At 59.6% G+C, this 26,339-nt stretch overlaps 2 protein-coding genes across 2 annotated transcripts in view; one reads left to right on the forward strand and one right to left on the reverse strand.

The window, feature by feature from the left end:
• Positions 1–2,436: 2,436 nt before the first annotated feature.
• LOC129060747 (uncharacterized) lies at positions 2,437–7,936 on the reverse strand. Its single transcript, XM_054560791.2, has 6 exons — positions 7,826–7,936; positions 7,150–7,242; positions 6,416–7,039; positions 4,309–4,384; positions 3,749–3,865; positions 2,437–3,390 (listed from the first exon to the last, which is right to left on the reverse strand). The coding sequence occupies exons 1-6, from the start codon at positions 7,934–7,936 to the stop codon at positions 3,365–3,367; spliced, it is 1,047 nt and encodes a 348-aa protein (XP_054416766.1). The 3' UTR covers positions 2,437–3,364.
• LOC112131356 (SCO-spondin-like) overlaps positions 7,423–26,339 on the forward strand; it is a 37,745-nt gene continuing 18,828 nt past the window's right edge. Inside the window, 38 exon segments of the mRNA XM_054560792.2 lie at positions 7,423–9,418; positions 9,673–9,858; positions 10,258–10,340; positions 10,507–10,686; positions 10,921–11,165; positions 11,258–11,357; positions 12,095–12,253; positions 12,342–12,421; positions 12,849–13,001; positions 13,275–13,446; positions 13,553–13,793; positions 14,094–14,238; positions 15,563–15,680; positions 16,230–16,405; positions 16,490–16,717; positions 16,894–17,059; positions 17,284–17,518; positions 18,263–18,424; positions 18,426–18,450; positions 18,565–18,659; positions 18,918–19,174; positions 19,525–19,659; positions 20,804–21,000; positions 21,102–21,229; positions 21,297–21,406; positions 21,758–21,907; positions 22,004–22,097; positions 22,189–22,358; positions 22,602–22,835; positions 23,040–23,261; positions 23,744–23,980; positions 24,535–24,663; positions 24,764–24,855; positions 24,937–25,168; positions 25,279–25,431; positions 25,528–25,668; positions 25,761–25,943; positions 26,041–26,191. Coding sequence (XP_054416767.1) covers positions 9,369–9,418; positions 9,673–9,858; positions 10,258–10,340; positions 10,507–10,686; positions 10,921–11,165; positions 11,258–11,357; positions 12,095–12,253; positions 12,342–12,421; positions 12,849–13,001; positions 13,275–13,446; positions 13,553–13,793; positions 14,094–14,238; positions 15,563–15,680; positions 16,230–16,405; positions 16,490–16,717; positions 16,894–17,059; positions 17,284–17,518; positions 18,263–18,424; positions 18,426–18,450; positions 18,565–18,659; positions 18,918–19,174; positions 19,525–19,659; positions 20,804–21,000; positions 21,102–21,229; positions 21,297–21,406; positions 21,758–21,907; positions 22,004–22,097; positions 22,189–22,358; positions 22,602–22,835; positions 23,040–23,261; positions 23,744–23,980; positions 24,535–24,663; positions 24,764–24,855; positions 24,937–25,168; positions 25,279–25,431; positions 25,528–25,668; positions 25,761–25,943; positions 26,041–26,191 — 6,014 coding nt within the window. The 5' untranslated portion in view covers positions 7,423–9,368.

Here is a 26,339-nt window from a genome sequence, read left to right on the forward strand (position 1 = left end):
GAAAACTATACAAATATTTTCAGGGTGTGGAGATGGGTGTTTCAGAAATGAAATACAGAAAGAAAACAAAAGGAGAACAGAAAGAGTTATGGTATCAGCAATGGGAAATGGAAGAGACAAATTCCTGAAACTGTGGGGAAACTGTATTGCTAATTACCAAATTATTTTGAGAATGGAGGAGTGGGTTGAATCATAAAAGGTTAAAGCATATTTAATTAAATGGAATTATATAACCTGAAAAAATCAGAATTATGTAGTCATATAGAAGTGAAAGTGATTTTAGTGAAAGGAAAATCATCCATTATCTAAAACATTAGATGACACTAACAAAAATAGCTTAACAATTAGTAAATTCACCTTACCTTTATTTTACACATTCATGCAACCATTTCACGTAAGTATTCTTCCTTAGAACCTTCAATGATTTTTCAGTGATGTAGTGATGATATGTAATATATACTAATTAAAATTAGGCCGGGCGCGGTGGCACACACCTGTACTCCCAGCACTTTGGGAGGCCAAGGTGGGAGAATCGCTTGAGCTCAGGAGTTTAAGACTGGCCTGAGCAACATGGTGAAACCGCGTCTCTACTAACAATACAAAAAATAGTTGGGCGTGGTATTGCATGCCTGTAGTCCCCCCAGCTACTCAGGAGGCTGAGGCGGGAGGACGGTTTGAGCCTGAAAGTCAGAGGTTGTAGTGAGCTGAGATCGTACCACCACACTCCATCCAGCCTGGGCGACAGAGCAAGACTGTATCAAAAAAAAAAGAAAGAAAAAAATTACATAAACTTTTTTTATATTGGCATAGGTGTTTATTCTTATTATTCTCCACTTAGAGAAACTGGTAACAATAATTTATTCCAAAAAGTGTTTATCATATCTCAGCTTCAATCTTGAGTTACCAGTTTTGTTAAAATTCCTATTTTCTGCTATCTGCATTGGGACACAAAAGGTACTGGTGTGTTCCTTGTAAAGGGGAACTTATAGTTGAAGAGGTATGATGTCACCTGTGACATATACTTGTAGCAAAAATGAATGACAACCAAGAAGAAAATGTTCATGGTCGGAATGCTTTGATGTCAAGGCTGGGACAAAGGTTTCCAAAGCAGTTGAACTCTTTGATGAGAGATTGACAAATTAGCATGAACTGTTCAGTGTCAATCACCAGATATGCCAGGAGTAGGGAGCTGTCTGAATTGCCCGAAGTGGAGTGGTAGAGCTTTAGAAGTAACTGTTGCGGCTATAAGAGAACACGAATTTATCAAGGGACGAAGTCTGGGAGATGAGATTTTTGGAAAACTCAGACTTAGGACTAAGGGAAGTGAACTATCAGAGAATTGCATGGAAATGTCAGTACGATATGAATCAGAGTAATTGAATATCACATTTTATTCACAAAGGGGGAGATTCAAGGAGCTGGATTGTGAAGTAACAGTAAAGGTTTTCTGGATGTAAGGAATGATAAAAACAGTACAACAATATGCTTTTTTTTTGAGACGGAGTCTCACTCTTGTACCCAGGATGGAGTGCAATGCACGATCTTGGCTCACTGCAACCTCCACCTCCTGGGTTCAAGCAATTCTCCTGCCTCAGCCTCCCAAGTAGCTGAGATTACAGGTGTCTGCCACCACGCCCGGCTGATTTTTGTATTTTTAGTAGAGATGGGGTTCCACCATGTTGGCCAGCCTGGTCTCAAACTCCTTGAGCTCAGGCAATCCACCTACCTCGGCCTCCAAAGTTCTGTGATTACAGGCATGAGCCACCACACCCAGCCAACAATACACCTTTACGTTTGTCTCCCAGAAGGGAGTTTTAGTAAAGTGGTGAAGATGAATGATGGCAGATATAGGAAGTTTGAGATAGAATAGATGATGGGAAGAGGGAGAACTGACAATACAGAGTATTGCCATACCGTGTATATCCAAGAACACTACATTGGTAAAGGATATCCATGGAGCAGCTAAGGGTATCTTCAGTGTCTTGAATAATTAAATAATGATGACATCATCCCGTATTTATTGTAGATTTATCTCATATGTATTGATTTTATATATGATGGAAATGCTGTAAGCAAAAATTTGTTTAACCAAAATACCACATTCACCTAGACAGTTTGAAGAAACAGAAATTTACTCTAAAATTCCCTAGTTTGAAAACAACTTGATATGTCATCTGAAATGTATTATGTCTTAATAAAAACTCATATATTACCTTAGTAATATTGCTAAAAGGCACTTACTTTTAGATTTTATGAGCTTCAGTAGTAGCTAATCTACACTCTCGTCTAGTATTTAAATAGAGAATACAAAAATGAATACTCTTTCATAGAAAGGTCATCCTTCAGTAACTGCTTTGGGAGATTTGTGGTTTTTTTTTTTTTTCTTTTTTGAGGATTCATTTTCTTTATTTAAAAAAATGTTTTTGGCCGGTTGCGGTGGCTCACGCCCGTAATCCCAGCACTTTGGGACGCCGAGGCGGGTGGATCACAAGGTCAAGAGATTGAGACCATTCTGGCCAACATGGTGAAACCCTGTCTCTACTAAAAATAAAAAAATTAGCCGGGCGTGGTGACACGCACCTGTAGTTCCACCTACTCAGGAGGCCAAGGCAGGAAATCGCTTGAACCCAGGTGGCGGAGGTTGCAGTGAGCCAAGATTGCGCCACTGCACTCCAGCCTGGCGACAGAGGGACAGAGGGAGACTCCGTCTCAAAAAAAAAAAAAAGAACAAAGAAAAAAATGTTTTCCCCTACGTTATTTTAGGAATCAAGCAACATGGGACGTGTTGCGGAGACAGCACAATCGCGCAGGGAGGAGGGGTGAAGAGCAGACAGGCTCGCTGGGAGAGCAGAGGACAGGGACAGGGAGAGAAGGTGGGATGGAGAGGGCATCTGAGGGGAGACGGTCAGAGGTCAACTGCTGTCTCAGGCCCTTTTTCAAAGTCATCTCAGCTCTTTGAAAGGGGCTCATTTGCCATTTAAGAGCTGTTAATGTTTCTTTAAAAATGAATCTGAGGGTGTGTGGCTGGGCAGCAGGCACCAGCATCAAGAGGAGGACAAACAAGGTCCCTGGGCTGAGGATCCCACCGTGGGCAAAGCCTGTAGTGCAGAGAAGTGGCGGGAAACTTAGGGCTCCAAGAGGCAGACCTACAGGGAGCTGGCCATTTGCACCCACCCTTCCTATCCTAGGCAAAAGAGGGAGCGAGCTGAGGAAAAGTTAGAACTAGCCTTCTTTAAAGTAACAGATTAAGCACTATTTAATTTCTGCTGTAGACCTCAAAGGAGTTAAACCAGGCGACTTCACCAGATTTTCTTGATTCTGTGTTTATTCCATGAGAAGCTGTGGGCTCGATCCTGTACAAGTTCTAGAACTTCGTGGAACTTGCAGAACCTATATGGGCAGTTGAAGTGAGTGGAGAAACCAGGAATCTCAAGATGTCTCAATATAAAGACACCACTCCTTCCCCTCTGTTTGAACATAGTTTATAACTTTCCTTATTTATTGTTTGCTGACTCTCTGCAATCATTAGGATTAAGCTCTTGAAGGTAGGGATCTTTGACTATTTGGTCACTGAGGTATTCCAAATGTTTAGAATAGCATCCCACACATAATAGGTGCTCAATAAATATTTGATGAATGGAAGGAAAGAAGGAAGGAAGGGGGGAGGGAAGAAGGGAGGGAGGTAGGGAGGGCAGGAGGAAAGCAGGGGGACTCCTCCCTGAGCCTCTCCATGGTTCCTGTTACCTACCTGAGCACACCCCCAGTGCTCTCTCTTCCCTAGAAGAGGACATCTGCTCCTGGGCATTATGGGATCCTTCCCTGGGCTCACTTTGGGGGGCCATCTCTGGCTGTCCCACAGAGAATCCTGTTACAGGCAGAAGGATGGGTCCAAGTAAAGCATCCAGTACGGAACAAGTAATCAGAGGCGGGGGCTGTTCCCCTTCCCAGCCTGCCCAAGAGACTTTTCCCAACCTGCTCAGGAAGGACAGGGTCTGTCACCAGCATGGACATGGACAGGTATCAACCTCAGTCCCTACTGAGTTGAGTCAAAAAGGACAGAAGGAAGAGATAGCATAGATGTAAATATGACTGTGCTCTGTGAGTGCTCAAGTGCGCATATGGTCTAGAGGGCAGCCTCCACCATGTTCCAGGCATTCAGACACCCCATGCTACAGAAAAGGAGGCTGACCTACAGGCCCCTGGGGCCTCAGGGTTGCAGCCTCCTGAGGGTGGCTCTGCTGTCTGAGTTGTAGATGCCCCTGAATCCTCCTAAGCTTTTCCCCAAGTCCCTTCATTTCTGCAGCTCACCCAGGGAGCTGAGGGCCTCCAAGGTCTCTCTCATGGTAACCCAGAGTAGCTCCTCCTGGGGATCAGGCCACAGACCCTACGGAGAAAAGACAGCCTTGTTCAGATTTTTCCCACGCCAGCTTCCACCTGGGCTCTGGCTCTGCCCAACCTCTCCATATGGGCTCTTCCAGGAGCTCCAAAGGTGACATCCCCAGGTACAGCTGGGGAAATTAGGGAAACTGGGTTTCAGAAAGCCAAGAGATCTTTGAAGGTGGCCCAAGAAGGCCTTGAAACGATTTCTGTCAGCTCTGGAAACCAGCCGCGCCACCCCCTCACCTGGCAGGTCTCTCACCGCCAACCCCGGCCCATCAGCACCGCAACTCCACGCCCCGGTGTCCTTGCCTGGGAAAGTGCAGGAAAGATTCGATTCTCTGGGGAGAGGCTTGAGGGTGGGAGCCCAGGGTGGGGAGTGGGAAACTTCATCTCCTAGGCCCTCCAGCTGTCACTGCCCGAGCTGGTGAAATAGGAGCCAGCCCAGGGGCGGGAGTGAGTGTCACTTTAGGGGTACTGCTTGGGGAGGTCCTCGAGAGGATCCTCTTGTGGGCAGAAAATGACCGCCTCTCCCTAAACCCCTACCACAAAACCACCTCTCACCCGTGCGGGGCTGCCCAAGGCCCGGACACCGGCCCTGCTGCCCCTTCCCTGCTCCGCCTTCCGCGGCTCCCCCGCCCCTCCCCCAGCAGACTCCCCTCCCCCATCTCCGCGGCAGCCTTCCCCCTGCCCCGCCCCTCCCGCTCCCTCTGCCTTCCGCCCTCTCTCCCCTGCGAATCGGGCCGGCGCCTGGGCTCCGCCCCCGGCCCCGCCCCTCAGGCTCCGCCCGCCGGCGCCCGGCAGGGCCAACCCCTCCAGGCCCCCTCCGGGTCGGCCCTCCCCTGCCACCGCCTCCCCTGACCCTACCCTCCGGGCCGCCTCGGCCGCAGCGCTCCCCTCCCCCTCAGACTCCAGGCTGCCTTTCCCTGCCCTCCCGGTTCTCCCCCGCTCCATCTCCCTCCCCGGCTGCACACCCTCTCCCTTCCTTTCCCCCTCCTCTTTTCCTTCCTCCCCAACACCCGCCCTCCTCCTCTCAGCTCTTTTCCCCAACCCAGTTCTCCTCTCCCCTCCCTCCTCTCCTCCCCCACCCCGGTTTCCCTTCCTTCTCCTTTCCTCGCCTCACCTCGGTTCCCTTCCCCTCCCCCTTTCCAGCCCTCCCCCACGTTTCCCCACCGCCCTCCCCCTCCCTCCCTCCCTTCTGCAGCTCTCCTTCCCCTCCGAGGCCCCCGCCTCCCTTCCCCCTCTGTCTCCCCAGCAGGCTCCAGCTTCGCTTCCCTCCCCGTCCCCAGTCCCCAGAACCGCGCTTCCCCTCCCCCCCCCAGGCCGCTTCCCAGCTCCCGGGTCCTCAGGCCCCCAAGCCTGGGGGTCTAGGGCTGACCCGCTCGCTCGGGACCTTCCCGCGGGCCCTGCCCTCCCCACCCTGTCTCCCCTCCGAACACCCCTCCGCGCCTCTCTCCGCCGCCGCGGCGCCCCCTCCCTATTTCTGCTCCCCTCGGACTTCTCACCCCTCCCAAGTTTTCCTCCCGACGGGACCCTCAGCTCCACCTCCCTACCCCGCCGCCCTCCCAAGCAGCTCCGATCGCAGACTTCACTCCAGGTCCCGGCCCCCTCCCCAGCTCCGGGGCTCACCTGTCAGCGCCCTCTTCTCCCGCCCCTCCCGAGCGGCCCGGTCCCCAGCGCCCGCTTCTTCCTCCCCTTCCCCCTCGGCCCCCTCCCACACTCCCTCTCTCCTCCCCTCGGGGCCCGCCGGCCCCCTTCCCACCTGCCTCCCGCCCGACCCCCTCCCAGCCCCCGCCCTTCCCTCCAGCCCCCACCCGCCGGTCTCCTCTACCCCCACAGCCCTCACCCTGCCCGCGCCGCCCTTGCCCTCCCTTCCCCCCAGCCCCCGACCTCCCCCGACCCGCGCCCCTCCCCCACGCCCGCCGTCCGCGCCCCCACCCCCGGGGCTGTCACCTGCGCGGAGCCGGCCGTGACCCAACCGCGGCGCTGAGGGAGACGCGGGCGGGGCCGCCTGCAGCGGAGCCTCCCCGGCCCTTACCTGGCTGGCCGGCCGCTCCGCCCGCGCCGCGGGGACCCAGGCGCCCGGGCCTCCTGCCCCGCCGGCTCTGCTCACAATGGCGCTCGCCGCCTGCAGCTCGGGTGCTGACGGCCCGAAAGACTGACAGACTGACAGCCCCGAAACTTCGCGGGGAGGAGAGGGATAGACGTGCGGGGAGCCGAAGCCGGGAAACGGCGCCTGCAAGGGAGGAGGGACCGAGGGAGCGGGCGGAGAGCCCCGGCGCACCGGGCTGGGGGAGGCAGGGGCAGGGGGTTTCAGGAGTGGGGTCCCGGGAGGGAGCACCGCGGGCTTAGGTGGGCAGGTGATGGTCCTAAGGCTCCGAGCCCGGAGTAGGTGCTGGAAGTGGGAGCTCAGGACGGGGGAGGGGAGGGGAGGGGTGGGGAGGGTGATGGGAGAGGGAGTGGAGGAGGGCGAGGAGGCTGGGGAGGAAGGGCACTCGGGCTGCGGGGAAGGGTGCCAAGGGAGGGTGCTCGCGGCCGCGGAGGGAGGAGCCGGGGAAAGGTGGAGCGCGAACGGGTGGGGGGGGGGGGTGGCGAGGAGGAGTTGGGGGAACGAGGAGGGGGCGTGTCGTGGGGGGAGCCAGCGAGTCGTGCACTGCCGTCTCTAAGTCGCCGGTGCCAGCTGGGTGTGCAGCGCCGCGCTCGGGGGTCGGTCTGGGAAACTCCGGCCGCGTCCCCGTTCTCCACCCGGATTCCACCCGGATCCACCCAGACCCGCAGCCCCTCGCCCGGAGTCCCGAGGACCCGATTCGAAAGCAGCCGCGTGAGCTGTGGGGGCAGGCGAGAGAGAGGGCTGGGCCCCTGTACCTGCGAGAACGGGTCCTTCGAAGTAGAAACTGGGGAGAGGACTTTGAGCCAGGTCCCCTGGGAGAAGGCCGGGCCGGGTCGGGAGCTCCAGGGGGCAAGGCTGGGACCTGGCTGGGCGGAGATTCTGAGGGCGGGGTCCGGGGGAGGGTCTGGGAGGGGGCTGCAGAGAGGGGAGGGCTCTATGGGCGGGAGACGGTTGCTGGGGGGCCTGCTGGCCCGGACACCACCTGGAGTTAGATGTGGAGGGCAGCCCTCAGCCCTCAGCCCCAGCTCCTCAGGGGACTCCACTCGCCCTCCCTGCCCAGGTTACGAGGTTTCTCCTCGGCCTCGTTCCCGCTGCGCCCACTCCTGAAAGCTCCGGAGATGCTGAAGTCTGGACTGTTAGTTCCCGGTCTCCTCTCCATGAACTTTCTCCAAACCCCTGGGTTCCAGCTTCCTCCCTTCTGCCCCTTTATGGGAAACGGTGACTGCAACTCGGGTCTCTTCCCAATCCCGGTGCTGCCTGATCAGCCCCGGTTTGAATCCAGAGCTGAGAGTGAGGCTGGGAAGGGGAGGGTGTGAATGGCCCTTGAGCTCCTGCTACCACAGCCCACCACAAGGATGAGTGCCTGGAAGAGCGCCCATCCCTCGGGCTCAGCTGTGAAGGCTCCTCTGCCTCCAGGATGAAGGGAGCCCCTGGAGTAGCATGTGTCATTGTGCGTGCTGGGGTGTGGCCGAGCACCTGTGCCAGTGTTGTGAGACTTACAGTGAGAGTGTGCATGTGTGTAAAACAGGAAAGGGGGGTGTCTGGGTGTGCATGTGGCTCTTTCTGAGGACCCCAGAGCAGGAGTTGATCCCCGCCATCCGTGACCCCCTGAGAGACTCACTCTGGGCCCTTTTTTGGCCCTGGGACCAAAGGTGAACCCAGGAGAAGGAGAGCCCGGCCCAGCTCTGGTTAACAGCAGCCCCCTTCCTTCCCTAGGTGGAATGACTCTACAGGATACTCGGAGGGATATCAGGTTTAGGAGACCGAGGCTGCATTCCAGCCCGGGTGTCCGGGTGTGCTCAGAGCTCTGCTGGGACCAGGATAGACCCCGGATTCCCCTGTGGAGCCTGTCACTGCCCCTCCCAGCCAGACTCTCGGATTATTTCATCCGGCTTAGCTCTGCCCCAGGGCTGGGGGAGCTGGCTCCCCTGCCCACTCCTTCCAGAGGGTCCTCTCATTCCTCAGCATAGGCTCCCCAGTTCTAGACCCCAGAGACTCTCGGAGACCCTCGAAGAAGGAGACAGGGTGGGCCCTGCTCCACGGTGAGAGCACTGGGGGAGCAAGAGGCTGCCCGGGCCCCCACGTGCTTCTCTGGGACAGTCTCTCCACCCTCCAGCCACACATAATCATCCCCAGCAAGAAACTGGACCCTGGAGAAAAGGGTACATGTTGCCCACCCATCTCCACACACTCAGGAACCCCAGCTACCCTAGAAGCGCTCCCGCTTACTGCCCCCCATTCCTGAGTTTGGGCAAGAGAGGGGCGGGAGGCAGGGGAGCACCATCCAGGCAGAAGTTCAAGGCTGGAAGACCCCATCAGTCATTTACCCAGGAGCTCTTAACCTTTTCATGGGGTCATGGCCCTCTTGAGAATCTAATAAAAGTTATAGAACTGTCTTCAGAAAAATGTGCACATACAATTTCAAAGAATTACTGGAGTCTGAGACCTATTTGTGCATCCCTGGGAAGTCCCTGAAATTTTTACTGGGAAGGAAATTGAGGCCAAGAAAGGGAGGGTGGCTTGCCCAGAGCCCCATGTTAATTTGTGGTAGTACCTGAGAGTGTGAAAATACACACACACACAAACACACACACAAACGGAAACAGATGCACTGAAGGGGACAGGAAGGAGACTGCTTCCAGGGAGAGCTGGCCTCTGAGGGGCTGGTGTGGCAGGTCCAATCCGGTTGTGAGCAGCTGGTGCCCTGGGGCATGAGACTGGAATAAAGACTCCTCAGCCCCCAGAACTGGCCACTGGGCTGCGGGGAGGCTGCGTGGGGCAGGAGAGAGCACCGCTGGCCTCTCTGTGCCCCCTCTGCAGCATCGCCTCTCTTGAGCCCAAGCCTCACGTCCCCCAAAGGTGCCCCAGGGGTGAGGGCACCATGCTGCTCCCTGCCCTCCTCTTTGGGATGGCGTGGGCCCTGGCTGACGGGTAAGCAGCCCACCCTGGACCCCTCTGACAAGGGTCCTCCTTCTGCTGCATGCCCAGGGACCCTCTGGGGCATCAGACTCCACGCCCCCCACCCCCGGGGTCCTCCCTCCACCCCCGCCACTTCCCATGAGTGTCTCTCCCTACCTTAGCATCCTCCTTACTTCAATAACCACCCCTGGGAGTGGCGTCATAGGACAGGGCTTTTGGTGACAGAGGGAATGGTGGCAGCAGCTGTGGTTCCCCATCATGGGCAGGCGGTGGTGTGAGTGGACAGAGACCATCCGTGTGGAGGAGGAAGTAGCACCCCGTCAGGAGGACCTGGTACCCTGTGCCAGCCTCGACCATTACAGCCGCCTGGGCTGGCGGCTGGACCTGTCCTGGAGTGGCCGCGCGGAGCTTACCCGGTCCCCAGCGCCTGGGCTCTGTCCTATCTACAGTGAGTAAGGGTGAGAGCCTGGGCTGTCTGCCGGGCAGGAAAGGAGTGACAGGCCGGACATCCTGAGAGTGGGGAGGCTCTGGAGGAAGCAGGCATTTGGGAAGTAGGTTTGCCGTGGGCCTGGAGAAGGGTGGAGCGTGTGAGATTAGGGTGGGGGGTGAGTGAGTGCTAGGGTGGGCAGGACAGGGAGAGGCCCGAAGCCTGCTCCTTCTACCCACCCCCCGCCCCCAGTCCCCATGGTCTGCCCTCCCAACATTATTCTCACTTTGCATGTGGGGAAATTAAAGCCGGGGAAATGATGTGATTAGAGTAGCTGACAAAACTGAATGTCCCCAGCCCTCCCCAGGGTGGGACTGGGCTGAACGCTAACATCTCCCCATTTCCACCTGCTCGGTGGGTGCAGACCTCCAGAAACCCGGCCTGCCAAGTGGAACCGGACAGTGAGGGCTTGTTGCCCAGGCTGGGGGGGCGCCCACTGCACTGAGGGTAAGCACCTGAGTGCGTTTGGAGAAGCGGTACCTTCTGGGAGTCCCGGGCAGGGGATGTTAGCTCAGATTTGTGGTTTCAGGCAGAGAACCAGGGCTGGGCTGAGAGCTCCAGGCTACCCCATATTCACTGCCTGGGTCTGCCCCATTCTCCCCGCCTACCGCAGCCCTTGCCAAAGCCAGTCCTGAAGGCCACTGCTTTGCCATGTGGCAGTGCCAGCTTCAGGCAGGCTCAGCTAATGCCTCAGCAGGAAGCCTGGAGGAGTGCTGCGCCTGGCCCTGGGGACGAAGCTGGCGGGATGGCAGCTCCCAGGCCTGCCTCAGCTGCTCTAGCCGACACCTGCAAGGTGGGTCCGCAGACTCCAGCCTGCCAGATAGGCACAGTCCTGGCCATCACCCCTTCCGCCTCCCCAGGCACTCCCACGTGGAGTTCTTGTGCTCTGGGTCCTTCTACAGGGCCCATACTGGGCCTCTCTGCCCGTGTCCTGTCTGCCTGCCTCCCGCTGTGCCGGGAGCCCTGTGTCCTCACCCTTCACCTCTGCCTCACACTCAGAGGCTCACAGTTAGTGTGTCTCTCCCAGGCAGTGCCTCTTATCCAGCCCTTCTGCAGCCCCTGGCAGGGGTTGTGGGCCAGCTCTGGAGTCAGCACCAGCGTCCCTCGGCCACCTGTGCCTCCTGGTCGGGCTTCCACTACCGCACCTTTGACGGCCGCCACTATCACTTCCTGGGCCGCTGCACCTACCTGCTGGCGGGTGCTGCGGACTCCACCTGGGCTGTCCACCTAACACCCGGGGACCCCTGCCCCCAGCCTGGACACTGTCAGCTGGTGAGGGAGGGAGATGGGGCAGCCACAGGGAGGAGGCTGGACAGGGGAGGAAGAGAGCCCCGGCCCCCTTTTCCACTGTGCATCTCCTCAAGGTCCAGGTGACTATGGGACCCGAGGAGGTGCTGATCCAGGCTGGAAATGTGTCTGCGAAGGGCCAGCTGGTACCTGAAGGGCAGTCTTGGCTGCTCCACGGTGAGAGCACTGGGGGAGCAAGAGGCTGCCCGGGCCCCCACGTGCTCCTCTGGGACAGTCTCTCCACCCTCCAGGCAGGGTCAGAAAAGGAGCAGGGGGCAGTTTGGGAATGAGCCCACAGTGGGCCCCCAGCCATTGCTGTTGGGAGGCACTGAAGCGCGGAGCTAGTGAGGGGCCAGGAGGAACCAGGCCTAGTCCCAACCCTCTGCAACTACCCCCACCAAACTCTCGCAGCACCAGCTCAGACAAGTCCCTCTACCTAACTGCCCGAGCCTCAGTTTCCCTGCCAGCCTCAGAGGAGTGCTGTGAGGTAGCACTTTGGTGCTAAGCAATGGGAAGCTCTCCTAACAGGAACTTTGTCCTGGCGTGGCTGCAGGGTGAGGTGGGGGTGAGCTTCCTGCGTGTATGCCTGTGTGTGCACGGGTGCAGTGTGTGCATGTATGTGTGTATGCATGTGTGCGCACGTGCACGTGTGTTTCATAGTTCACTTGAAGTTTACTCTCTCCAGAGAGCATCTGCAGCTTTCATGAGCTCCTCAAAGGGAGCTGTGATGGAAATCAATCACTCTGCTGTAAAGCATATGCTTTTGGTATAAAGTGCAGCGCTCTCTAGAATGTGAGAATTGTGTGAGTTATTTCCCTTCTCCTTTCCATCCCTGGGTAGCTGAGCCCAGCTGTGGTAGTGGGAAGGGTGAGAATTGTGGCTGCAGGGGGCAAGTGACCTCTTTCTGTGCCCAGCGCTGAGCCTGCAATGGCTGGGGGACTGGCTGGTGCTGTCAGGGGGCCTGGGGGTCGTGGTGCGGCTGGACAGGGCTGGCTCCATCTCCATCTCTGTGGACCACGAGCTCTGGGGACAGACACAAGGCCTCTGTGGGCTCTACAATGGCTGGCCAGAGGGTAAGTGGGGTGTGGTTGGTTGCTGGTGTAGCAGGGAAGGGAAGACCGGAGGCCCTAGACCCAGCACCCCTGCCTCACCCCTTCTCAGATGACTTCATGGAGCCATGCGGGGGGCTGGCCATGTTAGCAGCCACCTTTGGAAATTCCTGGAGGCTCCCTGACTCGGAGGTGAGGCTGTCGCTGGGGCCCCTCCCTCCCAGCTGCCTGCGCATTCCCAGCTTTTCAGCCTGGCTCCTGACTCCTGCACCTCCAAGCCCTTGTCCCAGTTTCATCGCTGGCCTGTTCCCTAGGACAGGGACCGGCCCTCTCCCAGATCCTCAGGGGCAGAGGGCAGGCCTTGGGGTCCCACAGAAAGCCCGGCTGCCTGTTGCGAACTAGCCATCTGAGGCCAGCATTGGTGAACCAGTTAGTCATTTATCCCCACCACTGCAGCCCAGCGTGGGGCTGCCACCTCACCTCTCTCCCCAGCCCCAGGATGTGGGCAGTGGGCCTGAAGGTGGGGCCCTGGTGCTGTGCGAGAGCAGGAGGCATTTTTCTGGGGTCCTGGTTAACGTCCCTCATCACTGCCACCTGACCTGATGTCCTTTGTCTGCAGCCTGGGTGTCTGGATGCGGTGGAGGTGGCCCAGGGCTGTGACGGCCCCCTGGGGCTCACAGAGGCAGATGTAGAACCTGGCCACCTGCGGGCTGAAGCCCAGGACGTGTGCCATCAGCTGCTGGAAGGTCCATTCGGGCAGTGCCATGCCCAGGTATGGGTGGGGTGGGGGTGGTGTCTGGCACCCAAGGGAAGGTGATAGAGAAGTGTCAGCAAGCTGGTCTGGCCCTGCCTGTGGGTTACCTTGGGCCATCTGTCAAACCCCCACCTCTCCATCCTTGGCTTTATCTCTGGGAAATGGCCCGCTCATATATGTAATCTCTGAGGTCCCTTCTGGGGCCGATCCGTTTGGTTATAAGTTATGGAGTGATGGAAGCAGGAGGTAGGGGGTGCTGGCTATTTGCTGAGGGGCCGTCCTTTCCTGCAGGTTTCCCCTGCTGAGTACCACGAGGCCTGTCTCTTTGCCTACTACGCAGGGGCCATGGCAGGCAGCGGGCAAGAGGGGCGGCAGCAGGCTGTTTGTGCCACCTTTGCCAGCTATGCCCAGGCCTGTGCCAGGCGGCACATCCACATTCGCTGGAGGAAGCCTGGCTTCTGCGGTACTGCTCGGGCCTCCCCCCACTGCGGGATTGATTGAGGGCCTCCCCACCCTGCGGGATTGACTGGGGTCTGGCGGGGGACTACAGCTCACTCCTGTGCCCACAGAGCGCCTGTGCCCCGGGGGCCAGCTCTACTCCGACTGCATCTCCCTCTGCCCACCCAGCTGCGAGGCAGTGGGTCAGGAAGAGGAGGAGTCCTGCAGGGAAGAGTGTGTGAGTGGCTGTGAGTGCCCGCGAGGCCTCTTCTGGAACGGCACCCTCTGTGTGCCTGCTGCCCGCTGCCCCTGCTACTACCGCCACCAGCGCTATGCACCCGGTGACACCGTGCGCCAGCTGTGTAACCCCTGGTGGGTCTTTGAGCCATGCTGGGGGTTGGTGGCCACGTGGTGCCCTCGGATCCCTCCCCTCTTTTCAACCTGCTTCCCCTAAGCCTCCAGCCCATTCCGGGTCTTCCTCTCGGAGACTGGGACTGCTGCTGGCATGGCTGATGGCCTTGCTGGCTGACCTCTACCCCTTCAGCAGGAGGGGCTTCCATGGGAGGGGAGGAACAAGGGTTTTTGGGGGGTCACCTCCAGCTCAGGGGTCATCTCCACCCCCTCAGGGTGGAGCTGATGCCAGAGCTCACTGTCTCACCCATGTATCCGCAGCGTGTGCAGGGATGGCCGCTGGCACTGTGCCCAGGCCCTATGCCCCGCCGAGTGTGCCGTGGGCGGGGACGGGCACTACCTCACCTTCGATGGGCGGAGCTACTCCTTCCGGGGTGGTCAAGGTTGCCGCTACAGCCTGGTGCAGGTGGGCAGAGGACGGCCTGCAGGGGTGGCACTCTGCCAGAGTAGGGGCACTCCTAGAGGGCACAGTGGGGCTGACTGTAAGGAAACCCCTAAATAAATAAGCGAAACCCAGAGTCTTCCCAGGAAAGGCCAAGGGAGGACCAACACTGGGGGCATGGCTGTCACAGGCCTCGAGGCCTCCCGCTGGGTTCTCACCTCCTCCCCAGCTTCCCTGTGAAAGTCCCTCTGTCATCACCACCCAGCCCAGGGCCGCTAACCAAAACCCATCTTCAGTCCTGTCTCCACAGATGGGACGGGCTGGGCTTGTTATAGACCACTTCATGCAAAACAACCTCAGGGGAAATAAGAGGCCCTGCACCCACCCTAAACCTCCCTCAATGAAGTGAGCTCACTTCTCAAGTTCAGGTGCAGGCCACGATTTTCCCAATCATCTGGGGTCCCCTGAGTGATCTCTCCATTGAACTATTGGACCATTCTCACTCCTCTCATAAGTAGTGATGGGGTGAGGAGGTCCTGGGAGCACAGTCCTCAGAGAGGCTGTGCCTGTCCATGGGGAGGGAAGAGGACAGTCATCTCCCCCAGCAAACACAGTCAAAGATGCATGTGTGTACACACACACACACACACACAGGCTGCACACCAAAACACAGAAATCTGCATGTGAGTGCACGCATGCGCGCGCGCACACACACACACGCACAGGCTGCACACCAACACACAGAAATCTGCATGTGCACACGCGCATGCGTGCACACACACACACATACACGTACACATACACACACAGGCTACAAACCAACACAGAGATCTGCATGTGTACACACACACACAGGCTACACACCAACACACAGAGACTTGTATGCATCCACACACATATACATGCACCCATGTACACACTTACAGAGACACAGACATATACATGACACACTCATGTATGTGCATGTAGATTTAGCATGTGTGTATACATGCACACACATGGAAGAACATACATATCCATGAGGAGAAAAGAGAGGAGTCATCTCACCCCAACATGCAGACACGCACTTACCTGCATACACTCGTGAACACACAAACATGCACACACACCTCCACATGACACCTATGTGCACACCCATGGCCCTGCGCACACATACACACAGACATCCATGCATGCCGGCCCATAGTGAGGACGAAGCCCCTTACCTGGCAGAGAGTCTGGCTGGCCGGAAGGTGGGCAGCTGCCTCCGGGTGTGTTCTTGAAGGTGTTCCGTAGGGAAGGTCTCCAGAAGCCTCCCCGGAGGGGGTCGGCCCGCCTGGCCCCACTGAATTCCCCCTGCCCGCCCCAGGACTACGTGAAGGGACAGCTACTGATCCTACTGGAGCATGGGGCCTGCGACGCTGGGAGCTGCCTCCACGCCATCTCCGTCTCCCTGGAGGACACCCACATCCAGCTCAGGGACTCAGGTAGCCTCTGCTCTGCACTCTTGAGGCAGTCCGACGCCTCCTGTCACTGCTCCCCCTCCACACTACCCTGCGGCTTTGGAGTCCAAACACTCTTCCCCAGACTCCTGCACCTGAGCACACTGCCTCAGCTTCCCCAGCCCTCTCATCTCTGAAGCAGACATACAGAGTCCTGAGGAGATGTTCCAAGGCATCTTCTGCCCCGTCCTGGGGTCAGATACAAGGCATGCAGCTATGAGAGCTTGAAAGGCCTCGAGGCATGACCAGACCGGGCAGGCCACTCTCAGCAGGGTCCCTCCAACCCTCCCCAGCCAGCTCCTGGCTCGCCATCTAGCTCCTCCCACACACTGATCACGAGGGTGCGGGACTGGAAAATCTGTGTGCCAAGGGTAGTCCTTGGGCTGCAGGGGTAGGGAGCTCAGGTGGACACTCTAGTTGTCCCCAGCAGCCCACCCTGACATGGGACCTCCTACTTCTCACCCAAGCTCCTTCCCTTCTGGCAGCCCTATCCTTCCACGTGCCCCACCCCCACCATCAGGCCCCCTGTTCCAGGAGCTGTGCTGGTCAATGGGCAGGATGTGGGCTTGCCCTGGATTGGCGCTGAGGGCCTCAGTGTGTGCCGAGCTTCCTCCGCCTTTCTGCTGCTGCACTGGCCTGGGGCCCAGGTGCTCTGGGGACTCTCTGACCCTGCAGCCTACATCACCCTGGACCCCCGCCATGCCCACCAGGTGTGCCAGTGAGGCGGGTGTGTGGGGGAGCAAGGGTGCAGTGGGACTGCATTCAGCTGTCTTACGTGCGTGCCTGGGGCCCAGGTGCAGGGTCTGTGTGGCACCTTCACCCAGAACCAGCAGGACGACTTCCTGACACCAGCCGGAGATGTGGAAACTAGCATTGCTGCCTTTGCTAGCAAGTTCCAGGTGGCCAGCAAGGGAAGATGCCCCTCTGGAGACAGTGCCCTGCTCTTTCCCTGCACCACCCACTCCCAGCGCCACGCCTTCGCAGAGGCGGCCTGTGCCATCCTGCACAGCTCTGTCTTCCAGGTAGCTGGGTTGGGCTCCTCCCACATCCGTAAGATGGGCCAACACCTGCCCTGCCCTCCACCTGGGCTCTTGGGAGGATCAAGGGAGACCAGACAAGCCCAGAGGTGGTATTGGGGACCAAGGGGATGTAGACTCCGTGGAGGAGAAGTTGACCCATTTCCCCATCTCCTCCCAAGGAATGCCACAGGCTGGTGGACAAGGAGCCATTCTATCTGCGCTGCCTGGCAGCCGTGTGTGGCTGTGACCCCGGCAGGGACTGCCTGTGCCCGGTGCTGTCTGCCTATGCGCGTCGCTGTGCCCGGGAAGGTGCCTCATCTCCCTGGAGGAACCAGACCCTCTGCCGTAAGTTCCCTCAGCCCAGCCAACCCCACCCAGGCTCCTCTCCTCCTTCCTAGCCCATCCCCCTTCCAGGAATGGCTAGGGGCCCAGGGTGCATCTCTACCCTTGGCAGACTGCCGGGCTTTTCTTCCTGCAAAGGCACAGGGGGTGTGGGGTATGGGGTTCAGAGGGGGTGGAGAGAGCCAGCGGTGGCTATGCCCCTGACCTGTGTGTGTCCCTGTGCCCAGCTGTTATGTGTCCTGGTGGCCAGGAGTACCGAGAGTGTGCCCCAGCATGCGGTCAACACTGCGGGGAACCAGAGGACTGTGGAGAGCTGGGCAGCTGTGTGGCTGGTTGTAACTGTCCTCTGGGGCTGCTGTGGGACCCTGAGGGCCAGTGTGTGCCCCCCAGCTTGTGCCCCTGCCAGCTCGGAGCCCGTCGCTATGCCCCTGGCAGTACCACCATGAAGGAGTGCAACCGCTGGTGAGGGCAGCGGCCTTTGGGGCAAGAGGAAGAATGTGGGGGTGAAGAGGTAGCTTGGGAGACAACGGGCGGGGTGTGCAGCCTTGTTGGTCGCAGCATGCACGCTGAGGGGGACAGAGTGCTGATCACTTCCCCTCGGTCGTAGGGCACTTTAGGGTCCATAAAGCACTTTCGTGTGTATCATTTTATCTCGTTTTACTTTCCTACCATAACCTCATAAAGTAAGAAGCGGAAAAATTGTTCCCATTTTGCAGATGAGGAAGCTGAGGCTCAGAGAGGCTAAACAGCTTGCAGAGTCACACAGCTTGTTCACGAGAAGTGAAGTGAAGGCGGGTTATGGATCTGTGCAGGCAGGGCCAGGATCCAGGGCTTGGTGAAGGTGGGGGCCGAGGATGCAGGCTTCAGTGCAATCCCTCTCCTACCAGGGCTGGGAGTAGGGTGGTTCAATATCTCTGTCCTGCTCCAGAGCCCGGAGGATGGCCCTATTGGAGCTGGGACAGAAAGGGTGACAATGTCTATTCCAGGCATGTTAGTGTGCTGGAAACAGCCCAACTCCCTGTGCTGGTGACTGGGTGTTGGGAGCTGAGATGCTCAGGTCTCCAGCATCAGGGCTGGGTTTTCACTCAACATGATGGGATCTGGACACCTGGGAACCCAGTGTCTGGGTTCCTGAGATTCTCACCAGGTCAGACCAGGTTCCTGGAAGCTCGGACTTGCCTCTTACTCCTTCTCAACCTCCTGCAGCATCGGCCAGGAAAGGGGCCTCTGGAATTGCACGGCTCGCCGCTGCCCTCCACAGCAGGCATTCTGCCCCAGGGAGCTTGTCTATGCCCCTGGTGCCTGTCTCCTCACCTGTGACAGTCCCAGTGCCAATCACTCCTGCCCTGCAGGCAGTGCTGATGGCTGTCTGTCCACCAGGCCCGGTGCTGCTGGTGAGTCCAAGAAGGAGCTGCGTCGGGGAATAGGATGGCCTTCCTTAAGCCAGGGCACTGCCCTGGTCCCCTCACAACCCTGCATGGTGCCCTTTATCCCTGCCCTCTGCCCAGGACGAGCGCTGTGTGCCTCCTGACCTCTGTCCCTGCCGTCACAGTGGGCAGTGGTACCTGCCCAACGCCACCATCCAGGAAGACTGCAACGTTTGGTATGCCCAGCTGCCGTGACCTCCAACCCTTTGACCTTGTGGCCCATGGCTCCCCACACATCATCCTTTCCTCCACCAGAAGGGGTTGGGGCGGTGGGGGCTGGGGTATCCAGATTGGCCTGGGCCAGGGGAACCCTGCAGGACCCCTCCACGCTGAGGGCTGCTGAAATTGCCTGGAACCCGGACCAGCTGCCTCCCCTGGATCCAGCCCCCAGGGCCCTGTCCTCAGTGACTCTGTTTCCCCCACCTTGCCCATAGCGTGTGCCGGGGCCGGCAGTGGCACTGCACAGGCCAGCGGTGCAGTGGGCGGTGCCAGGCTTCAGGCGCCCCCCACTATGTGACATTTGACGGACTGGCCTTCACCTTTCCTGGGGCCTGCGAGTATCTGCTGGTGCGAGAGGCCAGTGGCCTATTCACAGTCTCTGCCCAGAACCTGCCCTGTGGGGCCAGCGGTCTCACCTGCACCAAAGCGCTGGCCGTGCGTCTGGAGGGCACTGTTGTGCACCTGCTCAGAGGTGGCTGCAACATTGAAGGGTGACATTGCCAGGGAGGGGCACACCTGTATGGCTTCCCAGCTGTGCAAGGTGGGCGGGGACGGGGTTCCCTGTGTTTGCTCACTGCTGGCCGGCTCCTTACTGGACTTCGCTGCCCTCCATGCCATGGGGTTGGTGCCTCTCCTCTTGGTTGGGACTCATAATACCAGAAGACTCCCAGAAATTAAGTCCCAGAGAAGTCTAATGACGTGCCCAAGGTCACATAGGTAGAGAAGCAAAAGAAGGGCTGGACGGGGGAGCTAGAGAGCCTCATGAGGATCTGGAGGACCCTTTCCTCCAGGCTGGGCCTGAATGCCTCTCTTCCTCTACAGGCCGGGCAGTGACAGTGAATGGGGTGAGCGTGATGCCCCCCAAGGTCTACACAGGCCCCGGGCTGAGCCTGCATCGTGCTGGCCTCTTCCTGCTGCTCTCGACCCGCCTGGGCCTCACCCTGCTCTGGGCTGGAGGTCAGGCCCCTGCCCTCCCTCAACAATTGGACCCGTGCCCCGCCTTAGCACCATAGGGTTGGACTCACCCCAACTTCTTTCTCCCAACGCCTGACCCTCCCTCCTCCTGGTCTCCCTCCACTGAGCCCCTGACACCTCCACAGGGCAGATTTCCAGGCTGAGAGCTAGGCTGACAGCCAGGCTAGGACCCTGAGCTCTCACCTTACCTCCCCGCCTGGCTGGCACTCGCCCTGCCCCATGCCCAGCCCAGTGCCACCCCTACCTCCCAGTCCATGCAGGAGGTCTGAGTTTCCAAATTAGGTTTTTGGCCTGGTGCAGTGGCTCACAACTGTAATCCCAGCACTTTGGGAGGCTGAGGCGAGCAGATCCCTTGAGCCCAGGGCTTTGAGACCAGCCTGGGTTGAATATGGCAAGACTCCCTGTCTACAAAAAATACAAAAATTAGCTGGGCGCGGTGGTGCGCATCTGAAATCTCAGCTACCTGGGAGCTAAGATGGGAGGATTGCTTGAGCCTGGGAGGTCAAGGCTGCAGTGAGCCGTGATCACCCCACTGCACTCTGCCTGGGCAATAGAGCGAGAAAAAAAAAATTTTAAATTAGGTTTTCATAATTATCTTTTTCATCATTATGAAAGCAATCCTTCCACACCAAGGGAAACATTGAGAAAATATCAAGTTTTAGAAAGGCGAAATGAAAATAAATCTCCTAACTTCCCATCACCCATATAAGCAGTTGGCTTATATGTTATATCTAACCGCTTCTGCGGAACTGAGGGAAACCCAGATAACTCCCATATGGACTTGGCTCTGAGCCGCTGGGCCACCCTCCCAGCCTGCCGCCACCGAGGCTGGTGCTGCTGGGCCTCACAGTCCATCCCGGAGTCTGGTTTCCCGGAATCTGACCTGATGGAGAATTTCCCTCCCCCTCAGCCCTTGGCTTGGTGTTAGTTAGGAAAATAGGCTCCCACTTCCCACCTTGAGCCCCCCAAATGTAGGTCTCTTCATTTATCATCGCCAATCATCCCCCCACAAAAGAGGTAACCATACCCCCTGGTGGGGGTGGCACCTGGTGGTGGTAAAACAGACCCTGAGTCTTCTGGCCCAGATAAGGGCTGGTGGGGTCACTTTTAACCATGCTGCCACCAGGGACTCGGGTCCTGGTGCAACTGTCCCCTCAGTTCCGTGGTCGTGTGGCTGGGCTGTGTGGTGACTTTGATGGAGATGCCAGTAATGATCTGCGGAGCCGCCAGGGTGTCCCGGAGCCCACAGCTGAACTGGCCGCCCACTCCTGGCGCCTCAGCCCCCTCTGCCCTGAGCCAGGAGACCTGCCACACCCCTGCACAGTGAGTGCGGGCGGGAAAGCAGGAAGGGAGGTTCCCAGAGGCAGGGCTGGGGAGGGTGTCCGCTGGTCCACTGTGCTGAAGACGCCACCCTCTGCCTTCAGGTGAACACACACCGGGCTGGCTGGGCTCGGGCCCGCTGCGGGGCGCTCCTGCAGCCGCTCTTCGCATCATGCCACGCGGAGGTCCCCCCGCAGCAGCACTATGAGTGGTGCCTGTATGACGCCTGCGGGTAAGGAGGGGCCAACCTGGAGTGGGGTAGAGGTGGGGGTGCCGGGACTGAATGCTTCCTCCCACAGCTGCGACTCAGGGGGTGACTGTGAGTGCCTCTGCTCGGCCATTGCCACCTACGCAGATGAGTGTGCCCAGCATGGGCACCACGTGCGCTGGCGTAGCCAGGAGCTCTGCCGTGAGTGTGCCCCGCCCTCAGTTCCCAATGCTAAATCCTGCCACTGCCACAGGCTCCGCTTCTTGAAAGAGCTTCTCCTGTCCCACAAGACGGCCGTTCATTCATTCAAGGGCAAGCTGTGCATTGAGTGCTTACTCTGTGCCAGACACTTTTCTAGATGAGCCATATATGCAAGAATGGCTGCCGAGAAGAGCTGACATGGTACACATCGACCCAGGGTGGGTCTTGCTCAAGGTCTACACCAGACACCCCCTGCCCTCCATGGTGGTCACCTTGGCCAGCCAGCCTGGTGTGGCTGCATCCTTTTGCCCTTGTGCCTCAGTGATCCAAGGCTCTCTCCTCTCCACCCAGCCCTGCAGTGTGAAGGGGGACAGATATATGAGGCCTGTGGCCCCACGTGTCCCCCCACCTGCCATGAGCAGCATCCTGAGCCCGGGTGGCACTGCCAGGTGGTGGCCTGCGTGGAGGGCTGCCTCTGCCCCGAGGGGACTCTGCTGCACGGTGTGTAGAGTGACAAAGGGCAGAGGGGAGGGGCACTGAGACTGGGAAGGGGCCACTGTGCCCTTTTGCTCTGAGCCCTGCACTCTGTGACCTCAGGAGGAGCCTGCTTGGAGCCAGCTTCCTGCCCCTGTGAGTGGGGCCGCAACTCCTTCCCGCCGGGGTCTGTGCTGCAGAAGGACTGCGGGAACTGGTGAGTGGGGAGGTCACCTTGCGGGGGACCTATTGAGGGAGCACTGGGCCAAGCCCAGCCTGTGGCTGATCCCAGGACACTGTGTGCTCAGCACGTGCCAGGAAGGTCAATGGCATTGTGGGGGTGACGGTGGCCACTGTGAGGAGCTTGTGCCTGCTTGTGCAGAGGGAGAGGCCCTGTGCCAAGAGAATGGGCACTGTGTGCCCCATGGGTGGCTTTGTGACAACCAGGACGACTGTGGCAATGGCTCTGATGAGGAGGGTGAGTGTCTTTGCCCGTGTGTGGAAGCGACAGGGTTGGTCAGTCCTTGCACATGTAACTGAGTTTCCTGGGGCCAAGGCAGCTGTCCTGGAGTGGCTTCTTTAGCTGCTGCTCCCATTGCCAGAGGCTACCTGTGGCTTGGAGGGATGACGGGAAGGGAGGGTGTTCTGGTCTCTCTGGGGTTCAGGGCTTCTCTGGGCCCCCACAGCAGCGTCCTGAGCCTGCGTGCTTGCCTCGTGCTAGGTTGTGCCGCCCCAGGCTGTGGGGAGGGGCAGATGACTTGCAGCTCCGGCCAGTGCCTGCCCCTGGCCCTGCTCTGTGACGGCCAGGATGACTGTGGAGATGGCACGGATGAGCAGGGCTGCCCGTGCCCCCAGGGCTTGCTGGCCTGTGCCGATGGACGCTGCCTGCCCCCGGCCCTGCTCTACGATGGGCATCCTGACTGTCCGGACACCGCCGACGAGGAGTCCTGTCTGGGTGAGTTGTCCCCGCCCTGGACGCCAGCCCACCCGGCACTCCCTCCCGCAAGGCCCATCTCCTCAAGAGCCCCGACTTCACCTCCCCCCTCCTTTGCCAGGTTCCTGCTATGAAGTTGGTCCTGAGGGTGTGGGAGTTGGGGCACCCCAAACAGTAAGAGTACAGGGCAGTGCCCCAGGGCCAGCTCTTCTTTTCTGGCTGCAGGGCAGGTGACCTGTGTCCCCGGGGAGGTGTCCTGTGTCGATGGCACCTGCCTGGGGGCCATCCAGCTGTGTGACGGAGTCTGGGACTGCCCAGATGGAGCTGATGAGGGGCCCGGACACTGCCCCCTACCTTCTCTGCCCACGCCTCCTGCCGGCACCTTGCCTGGCCCCTCCCCTGGCTCCTTGGACACGGAGTCAAGTCCCCTGGCCAGCGACAGCCCTGGTGAGTCTCCTGGAGGGAAGAGGTGGGAAAGCTGGTGGCCAGAAGCCTGGGCGAGAGGGGCATGGAAGCCTCGGAGAGAGGGGCATGGAAGCCTCAGAGAGGCATTTGTGGCGCTGCTCTGGGATGGGAAGGAGCAGGGCGCAGTGGGAGACACCCGAAGGCGCTGGAATGAATGAAGTGAAGGGCGTTGGAAAGAGTCTACACTCTTTCCCGGCATTCAAGGCCTCCCTCCCAGCTGCAGGGAGTCTCATGGAAATTCTTGGCCCAGGGGAGAGCTTTGGAAAAACCAACAGGGCGGCAAAATGCAGGAGGGATTGTTCTCGGGAAGGGGCTGCAGGTGGGTTAGGGCCAGGCCCAGGAAATGGCCAAGGGACTTGGAGCAGGGAGGGGAGCGGCGGCGGAGGTGGAAGGACGGACCTGGGCGCGGTTGCGGGTGGGAGGGCGCTCGCCGGCAGAGGATCCAGCGCAGACGCTCCCCGCAGCGCCGCCCTGCGGCCCCTTCGAGTTTCGGTGCGGCAGCGGCGAGTGCACCCCGCGGGGCTGGCGCTGCGACCAGGAGGAAGACTGCGCCGACGGTAGCGACGAGCGCGGCTGCGGAGGGCCCTGCGCGCCGCACCACGCGCCCTGCGCCCGCGGCCGTCACTGCGTGTCCCCCGAGCAGCTGTGCGACGGCGTGCGGCAGTGTCCCGACGGCTCGGACGAGGGCCCCCACGCCTGCGGTGAGGCTCCCGCGCCCCCGGCCGTGCGCGGCCCCCCGCTGGCCAAGCTGGCAGGCCCACCTCTTCCCGAGCACCATCCCCACCTTCGCCTCCTGAGGCACAGGTGGGCGCGGCAGCTAGAGCGATTTAGGTTTGGGGGCATCCGAGGCTGGGCCACGTTTGCGTTCCTTTGATCTTTTTCGGGAAACTTTATTTGAAAATTTTTTACCCTCCCACCTAGGCCCAGGGGAGAGAAGAAAGGGGCTTTGTCTTTCCCCACTCTTGGCCGAGAAGGGATAAGAGGGTGGGCAGAGGCTCTGCGGGGATGGGGAGTGTGTCTGTTTGGAGGGGTCCCGCCCTCAGCGTTTCCCCACCAGATCTGAGCAGACCCTTTGTGTCACTGCAAGCCAGCCCTTCGGGTCCTGTCTACCTCCCGCTATAGGGAGCTGTCCACAGGCCCCAGCTCCTCCCAGGCTGGCCTGTCTGGCCGCCTCCCACCCGCCTTCCTGCCCCTCTGCAGGGAGAGGGCAGGAGGGGACAGGAGCGGAGCAGGACACATCTCACGGTGCCCGCAGGCTCCACCCAGCTGCCTCCGTGCCCTGGCCTCTTTCCCTGTGGTGTGGCTCCGGGGGTGTGCCTGACCCCTGAGCAGCTCTGTGATGGGATCCCAGACTGTCCCCAGGGCGAGGACGAGCTGGACTGCGGTGAGGACGCTTTGTTCCCTGAGGGAGGCCCCGCTGGCTGGGCCCGGGACACAGCTCGCACCCCCCTGCTCACTGTGTTTTCTCTCCTCTTCTTTCCCAGGGGGGCTGTCAGCCCTTGGAGGCCCCAACGGGACAGGTCTTCGCTGCCCAGAATACACCTGCCCCAATGGCACCTGCATAGGCTTCCAGCTGGTGAGGGTGGGAGTGGGTGGTAGAGGTGGCAGTGCCATGTTGCCTCCCAGCACAGGAGCCCTGACCCCACTCCCTCCCCAGGTGTGTGACGGGCAGCCTGACTGTGGAGGGCCAGGACAGGTGGGCCCCTCCCCAGAAGAGCAGGGTTGTGGGGCCTGGGGCCCCTGGAGCCCATGGGGGCCCTGCAGCCGGACATGTGGGCCCGGGGGGCAGGGCCGGAGCCGCCGCTGCTCCCCACTCGGCCTCCTGGTGCTACAGAACTGCCCAGGGCCTGAGCACCAGTCTCAGGCCTGCTTCACGGCAGCCTGCCCAGGTGAGGGGCTGGGGTGGTGGGGCCTGGATAGAGGAAGGGAGAAGAAGGCCACTAGGCCTTCAGCCCTCCTGCATGGTCCCCACTGCCTGCCCTGTCCCCCTGCCTCACAGTGGACGGTGAATGGAGCGCCTGGTCCCCCTGGTCTGTGTGCTCTGAGCCGTGCAGGGGCACCATGACGCGGCAACGGCAGTGCCACCCACCCCAGAATGGGGGCCGCACCTGCGCTGCACTGCCCGGAGGCCCGCACATCACCCGCCAGACCAGTGAGTTGAAGAGAGGATGGTGCTGCTGGTGGCAGGCCGTCCTCTCTGCAGAGCTCCCTTCCCTGACCTCTGACCTCTGCTTCCGGCTTCTCTCAGAGCCTTGCCCTCAGGACGGCTGCCCCAATGCCACCTGCTCTAGGGAGCTGATGTTCCAGCCCTGTGCCCCCTGCCCACTGACCTGTGATGACATCTCTGGCCAGGTCATGTGCCCACCTGATCGGCCCTGCAGCAGCCCTGGTAAGGGGACTCTGGGCTCAGGCGCTGGCTCGAGGGTGTGGGTCTGTGGCAACAGCCCTCTGCATGGAAGCCTCACCCTGGGCCCCCTCTAGGCTGCTGGTGCCCAGAAGGGCAGGTGCTGGGCAGCGAGGGGTGGTGTGTGTGGCCTTGGCAGTGCCCCTGCCTGGTGGACGGCACCCGCTACTGGCCCGGGCAACGCATCAAGGCCGACTGTTGGCTCTGCATCTGCCGAGACGGACGGCCCCAACGCTGCCGACTCAACCCGGACTGTGCTGGTGAGGCCCTTCCTTCAGGGTCCCTAGTCCTCTCCCTGGACCGCCCAGCTGCGCATCCACCACCTCCTTCAGGCTCTGACTGTTGGCCCTCCCTTAGTGGACTGTGGCTGGTCCTCCTGGTCACCCTGGGCTGAGTGCCTGGGCCCCTGTGGAAGCCAGAGCATCCAGTGGTCCTTCCGGAGCCCCAACAACCCCCGCCCCTCCGGCCGAGGTCGCCAGTGCCGTGGCATCCACCGCAAGGCACGCAGGTGCTCTGTTCCCCACCCACCGGGGGACCTGCAGGGACCTTGACCCGCACCCCACCTCCCACTTAGGAAGCTTCCTGTGTGCCCCTCCCCCATCCACCACACATCCCCAATTCGGAACCCCTGCCCTGTGCCCCTACCCATCTAAACC

This window comes from Pongo abelii, chromosome 6, assembly GCF_028885655.2.
Source record: "Pongo abelii isolate AG06213 chromosome 6, NHGRI_mPonAbe1-v2.0_pri, whole genome shotgun sequence".
NCBI classification, from domain to species: Eukaryota; Metazoa; Chordata; class Mammalia; order Primates; family Hominidae; genus Pongo; species Pongo abelii.

Bases quoted from the DNA above. Each gene is read 5' to 3' on its own strand.
- LOC129060747 (XM_054560791.2), bottom strand. From the start codon at position 7,936: ATGACACATGCTACTCCAGGGGCTCCCTTCATCCTGGAGGCAGAGGAG. The intron at 7,243-7,825 runs GTAGCAGGAGCT...CCGTTCTCGCAG, and splicing joins CATCCTTGTGGTGGGCTGTG to GTACAGGGGCCCAGCCCTCT. The intron at 3,866-4,308 runs GTGAGCTGCAGA...TGCCTGTAACAG, and splicing joins GGAGGCCCTCAGCTCCCTGG to GATTCTCTGTGGGACAGCCA.